This window comes from Erithacus rubecula (genome assembly GCF_903797595.1).
Source record: "Erithacus rubecula genome assembly, chromosome: 12".
Classification (NCBI taxonomy): domain Eukaryota; kingdom Metazoa; phylum Chordata; class Aves; order Passeriformes; family Muscicapidae; genus Erithacus; species Erithacus rubecula.
Window position 1 is genome coordinate 11,611,071 of NC_136664.1, and position 6,945 is coordinate 11,618,015.

At 41.5% G+C, this 6,945-nt stretch overlaps 1 protein-coding gene across 6 annotated transcripts in view; it reads left to right on the plus strand.

The window, feature by feature from the left end:
- SALL1 (spalt like transcription factor 1) overlaps positions 1–6,648 on the plus strand; it is a 17,439-nt gene extending 10,791 nt beyond the window's left edge. For all 6 annotated transcript variants that reach the window (XM_079315837.1, XM_079315838.1, XM_079315835.1 and 3 more), the window contains 2 exons: positions 1–3,293; positions 4,342–6,648. The exon at positions 1–3,293 is cut by the window's left edge and continues 117 nt beyond it. In XM_079315837.1, the coding sequence (XP_079171963.1) occupies positions 1–3,293; positions 4,342–4,782 (3,734 nt within the window). In that variant the 3' untranslated portion in view covers positions 4,783–6,648. The remainder of the gene's footprint in view (positions 3,294–4,341) is intronic.
- Positions 6,649–6,945: the final 297 nt, after the last annotated feature.

The following is a 6,945-nucleotide window of genomic DNA, read 5'->3' on the forward strand; positions in this document are numbered from 1 at the left end:
GTACTAAAAATCAATTAGTTTTAATTGTGAATGAAAATCCAGCTTCTCCTTCTGAAACCTTCCCTCCTAGTTCCCCTTCTGATAATCCTGATGAACAGATGAATGACACAGTTAATAACACAGATCAAGTAGACTGCAGTGACCTTTCAGAGCATAACAAACTTGACAGGGAAGAATCCATGGATGTGGAGGCTTCCAGCATTAACAATAGCAGTAGCAGTTCCAAGAGTGTCAACAATAGTATTACAAGCAGTAACAGCTCCACAATGGGTACCTCAGCTGTAACAACCTCTCTACCTCACATAGGGGATCTGACAACACTAGGCAACTTTTCAGTGATAAATAGTAATGTAATAATTGAAAACCTGCAGAGTACTAAAGTGGCAGTAGCACAGTTCTCACAGGAGGCAAGATGTAACGGGGCATCGAGCACTAAACTCGCTGTCCCTGCCCTGATGGAGCAACTGTTGGCACTGCAGCAGCAGCAGATCCATCAGTTGCAACTGATTGAACAAATTCGTCACCAAATATTATTGTTGGCTACCCAAAATACAGACATGCCAACATCTTCTAGCGCTTCTCAAGGTACTTTACGAACATCTGCCAACCCCTTGTCCACATTAAGTTCCCATTTATCCCAGCAGCTGGCTGCAGCAGCTGGATTAGCACAAAGCCTTGCTAGTCAATCTGCCAGCATCAGTGGTGTGAAACAGCTACCCCCTATACAGCTACCTCAGAGCAACCCTGGCAACACTCTAATTCCATCCAATAGTGGCTCTTCTCCAAATATTAACATATTGGCAGCAGCAGTTACAGCACCGTCCTCAGAAAAAGTGGCTTCAACTATTGGTGGCTCACAGCTCACCAACCCACCAGTATCAGCATCATCTTCACCAGCTTTTGCAATAAGCAGTTTATTAAGTCCTGCATCTAATCCACTTCTACCTCAGCCCACCCCTAGTAACTCTGTTTTCTCCAGTCCCTTGTCCAATATTGGAACACCTGCAGAGGATTTAAACTCCTTGACCGCCTTGGCACAGCAAAGAAAAAACAAGCCACCAAATGTAACTGCATTTGAAGCAAAAAGTAATTCAGATGAAGCATTCTTTAAGCATAAGTGCAGGTTCTGTGCTAAAGTGTTTGGGAGTGACAGTGCCTTGCAGATTCATTTGCGTTCTCACACTGGCGAGAGGCCATTTAAATGCAACATATGTGGAAACAGGTTCTCCACAAAGGGAAACTTAAAAGTCCACTTTCAGCGTCACAAAGAAAAATACCCTCATATTCAAATGAATCCATACCCAGTGCCAGAGCACTTGGACAATATTCCTACAAGCACGGGTATTCCTTATGGGATGTCTATACCACCAGAGAAACCTGTCACGAGCTGGCTGGACAGCAAGCCAGTCCTCTCCACCCTAACAACTTCTGTTGGCCTGCCACTCCCACCAACAATTCCAAGCTTGACCCCATTCATCAAAACTGAGGAGCCTCAGCCGATTCCCATTAGCCATCCTTCTGCTAGCCCTCCCTGCTCTGTCACGAGTGACTCGGGAACAGCTGATCCCACATCAAAAATTTCCAATGGACTTTCTGAAGAGGTAGAGGCTGGTGTGTTGCCTACCTCAAATGGTAAAATGGAGGAAACCCCTCAAAACACAAGCACCATCACTAACATGAGCAGCTCCGTGAGTTCCCCGGCCGCAGACTCGGGCTCCAGCGGTGTCGCCACATTTACAAATCCACTGATGCCTCTTATGTCAGAGCAGTTTAAGGCAAAGTTTCCATTTGGAGGACTATTGGATTCAACGCCAGCATCAGAAACGTCAAAATTGCAGCAACTTGTGGAAAACATTGACAAAAAGGCGACAGATCCTAACGAGTGCATCATTTGCCATCGAGTTCTCAGTTGCCAGAGCGCACTGAAAATGCATTATCGTACCCATACTGGAGAGAGGCCATTCAAATGTAAAATCTGTGGTCGTGCTTTCACTACTAAGGGCAACTTAAAGACTCACTACAGTGTCCATCGTGCCATGCCCCCGCTGAGAGTGCAACATTCTTGCCCAATCTGCCAGAAGAAATTCACCAACGCTGTTGTGCTACAGCAGCATATCCGAATGCACATGGGAGGGCAGATCCCCAACACCCCAGTGACAGAAAACTATCCCGAGTCAATGGAATCAGATACGGGATCTTTTGATGATAAGAATTTTGATGATATAGACAACTTCTCAGATGAGAATATGGAAGACTGTCCTGACAGCAGCGTGCCAGATACACCTAAATCTGTGGATGCATCACAAGACAGCTTGTCTTCTTCCCCTCTGCCCCTGGAAATGTCAAGTATTGCTGCTTTGGAAAATCAAATGAAGATGATAAATGCCGGCCTTGCTGAACAACTGCAGGCAAGCCTAAAGTCAGTAGAAAATGGGTCAGTGGAAGGGGATGTTTTAACTAATGATTCGTCGTCTGTTGGTGGTGATATGGAAAGCCAAAGTGCTGGAAGCCCTGCTGTCTCAGAGTCTACCTCTTCCATGCAGGCCTTGTCCCCATCCAACAGCACTAATGATTACCACAAGTCACCAAGTATTGAAGAGAAACCATTAAGAGCTTTACCAAGTGAGTTTGCCAATGGTTTGTCTCCAACCCCTGCTAACAGTGGTGCTTTGGACTTGACATCTAGTAACACTGATAAAATGATTAAAGAAGAGTCCCTGAGTATGCTCTTTCCTTTCAGAGATAGAGGTAAATTTAAAAACACTGCATGTGACATTTGTGGCAAAACATTTGCTTGTCAGAGTGCCTTGGACATTCATTACAGAAGTCATACCAAAGAGAGACCATTTATTTGCACAGTTTGCAATCGTGGCTTTTCCACAAAGGGTAATTTGAAGCAGCATATGTTGACACATCAAATGCGAGATCTACCATCACAGCTTTTTGAGCCCAACTCCAGCATTGGCCCCAGCCAGAGCTCTTCGGTGATGCCTGCCAATGCGCTCTCGTCGCTCATCAAGACCGAGGTGAACGGCCTGGTGCACGGCTCTCCTCAGGACAGCAAAGAAGCACCCTCTGCTCTAGTTGCTTCGGGGCCACTGTCCTCTGCCACGTCCCCTGTGCTGCTCCCTGCTCTCCCCAGAAGAACTCCAAAACAGCACTACTGCAACACGTGTGGGAAAACATTTTCTTCTTCCAGTGCTCTGCAGATCCATGAAAGGACGCACACTGGTGAGAAACCTTTTGCCTGCACTATATGTGGAAGAGCATTCACAACAAAAGGCAATCTGAAGGTACTTTTTCCTCTTACTGTTCTTTCATTTTCTCCTTGCTGGGGGTTTTTGATTTTTGACACCTGTTAATGTTGCAACATCGGTACCTTTGGGTGTTTGTGGTGTTACTGTGTTTAGTCAGCTCTGGTAGACCTAGATGGCCTCTTGTTGAGAGCTCGTGCTGGCAGCAGGTCTAAGACATGTGCTGTTTTGACTTAATTAAAATTCATCTACCAGCAAAGCCTGTCTATGCAGAGTGTGAAACTGAACAGTCAAATGATGGTAAGGAGTATTAATTAACAGAGAAATGCATTTTGTAACTCACACACCTCTTCAAGAAGTGAAAGGCTCTTGAATGTGATGTTTTTCATAACCATCATGTAAGATGAGTGTTTAAAAAAACTATTAACATAATTCTGGAAATAATGGGCATTACTTTAATTGATTATATAACTAACATTTCCTCCTGATATGCGTTTGAAAAAGCAAATATACTTAAGTTTTAGAACACCAGTTGAGCACTTTACTGTGTACATTTTTCTGTTGACAGAGTATTTCTCTAGAGGTTGCTGCCAGTAATGTGAGATGAATAATTACTTTCAGGCCATTCTGTCTATACACGAGTCTCTCCGATGAGCAATCAGTAAAGGATACTTTCTGCCTGTCTGAAAAGGACATTTATAGGGTAAAGGGTGTCAAATACAATACTTACCATTGCAATGGAAGTGGACATAGCAATTCTAGCCCTGAAAGCAGCTATCTGCAATTGACAGAATAATGCAAAGTCATTATAAACTAAATACATGTAATAAAAAAAAGAGTAAGAAGCAATGCATTGTTCAGCAGGAGGAACAGGTTACACTGGCTAATGGCAATGGGCTAGCTCAGAAGCAGTGTATTACTGCAGATGGGAAATGGAGCCCTGTACCCTCTGTCTTTAATGCCATTCATTATGTAACAAGACTGGACACATTCATGGACTCCTGCCTCCTCTGTGATCAAAATAAGTTTGAAATTCCTGTCAACCTCTATTTTTTGTTTGTTTGTTTCTTCCTTTCTTTCTTTCCAGGTTCACATGGGCACTCACATGTGGAACAGTACTCCTGCAAGGCGAGGCAGACGACTTTCTGTAGATGGCCCCATGACATTTCTAGGAGGCAATCCTGTAAAGTTCCCAGAAATGTTTCAGAAGGATTTGGCAGTGCGGTCAGGGAATGGAGACCCGTCCAGCTTCTGGAACCAGTACGCAGCTGCACTCTCCAATGGCTTGGCCATGAAGACCAACGAGATCTCCGTCATCCAGAATGGGGGCATCCCTCCAGCACCGGGGGGCCTGGGCAATGGTGGCAGCTCTCCCATCAGTGGCTTGACAGGAAGCCTGGAGAAGCTCCAGAATTCAGAACCCAACGCGCCTCTAGCTGGTCTGGAGAAAATGGCAAGCAATGAAAATGGGACTAACTTCCGTTTTACGCGCTTCGTGGAAGACAACAAAGAAATTGTAACAAATTAGAAAAAAACTCCATAAATAACATTCCTGCAAATAGTGCAACCTAGGGTTGCTTTTTTCAAGCTGCAGGCTACAACAATTGCAAAGACTTTGTTTTGTACCATGTTCTACTTCTAGAGTTCTAAGAGAGCTTATTTATTAGTGATATAACCTTGCTTTGCAAACAAATGCAAGCATTAACTTTGGTCTCCCGTATTTTGAACTAAATACTAATCGACTAGAGTGCTGTAAACTTGCTGTAACATTTATGGCAGTTGCAAGTCTGTTCTGCTAGGTGATCTTATTCTGGCATTAACTTATTTTCTATATCCAGTTTAACACGAACTCTGGTATTGATGCGATGCCTCAGTGATGCATTAGATCTCTAATAAAAATCTGTATATAAATGTACACTTTGATCCTGCTGGAAACTTTATCAGCAAACACATTGTCTAATTTTTCCAGACAGAATTAAGAAAAGGACTGAGAGAATATAGACTGAACAGTGTGGGTCCTTTACACAGCTCAGTTTTTGATTTTTATTATAAAATTAAAACTGCTTTAATTTTTGTAGGTTTAACATTTTCCGTTTTGAACTGTTATTTGTATTGTGCTTTTTACTTGAGTCGTCTTAAATGTTAATACATTTCTGTACAGTAATAAGCACGCGGATTATTAGAGAAGATACTGAAGTGTTGTTTTGGTAGTTGAAACTGAGACGTAACATTTTGCCTTGTAGGTATATTCATTATAGAAAATGTGCTGGACTTTCACAATGCTGCTAAGTATGGCATCTTGAACAACTTCCGTGGACAACTGTAGATGCTCCTGTATATACAATAAGACATCACTTTCATTAAAATGTACATATGTTCCTTACAAGACCAAGCCCTACTCCTTGACCAAGGGAACAAGTATAGTGTTTGTTTATTTTGTATTAGGCATTGGGGGGGACAGGGGGAACCTTGGACTGTTACATGCACTTTCTCGGAAAGTTGAAAGGAAAAGAGGTCCAGTTTCTTTAACATTTAATACTTACTAACAGCAGAGATACTGTAATTTTACTCGAGTAATCAAATACATTTTTGCAACAGATAAAAAATTCGCTGTCTCTGTGTTTTTAAAGTGTACCTGTATTTAGTAATCACTTTGTATTATTTAGCCTTTCCCTTGGTTAACATGAACTGTCCAGGTTGTATGTGTGTGTTTATATCTGTAAGTATGGGTATACATATATGTATTGCATATTAATTGCTAGTATATTTTTCATACCCCCTAATAGTGAGAAATTTCTCCTTAACTATCCAACTTCTCCTTCTCATAAAATTGTAGATATTTTGGCATTTTTAATTTGTTTATTAAAAAAAAATGCTGCTAGCAAAGACCTTATTGAGCCTAGGTAAGTTTCCTTTGAAGGAAATAATTTATTACATTTAAGGCTTGATTTGGTTCAAATGCTTTATATTTGATATTAATTTTATTTTATGAGATTGTATGTTTGTGGCATGCTTACGCTGCTATACCTGTGTTAAGATGTCCACTTGCAAGCCTCCATATACTATGTGGGGTTTATAACTTGATTGTAAAAAAACATACCAAACAAAACTTAATTGCTTTGGCCTTGCACATTATTTGGCTTCCCTTAAACACCTGCCATGACCATTAACCTCAGTGGGAGTTTATCACACATAATTCAGTCCAATATTTTCACCCAGTAGAGTTTCATCTCCTTACATTACTATTTATGAAAAATAAAGCAGATTGGCTGCCTTCAAATTATGCCTTCAAAACCACCAACAGGCATAGTAGATTTTGTGTCCATTTGACTATATATATATGTTTTTTTTTATTTTTTAAACAATTCCAAAATTCAGGCGTTTTGTGTTACAGGATTATTTTTCAGAATCACTGTGAGGGGAGTTGCCCACCTTTTTAAACAAGAATTGATCACTGAGCTCTTTCCATAGCCTGAGTTGCAAATTGGGCATTTACAACTGAAAAGCTGGGGTGAGAAATACTTTTCTTGAGGACTTTTCCCCTTCCTGTGATTATGAATCATGCATACTAACGCTGTAGTCTGGACACCTCTTGGACTTCACGTCTTTAGGGCTTTTCCTGTTCGAATGTGATGATTCACCTGGTACATGATATGCATTTTTGTTAACATGTAAGTTGTACGCTAGAGCC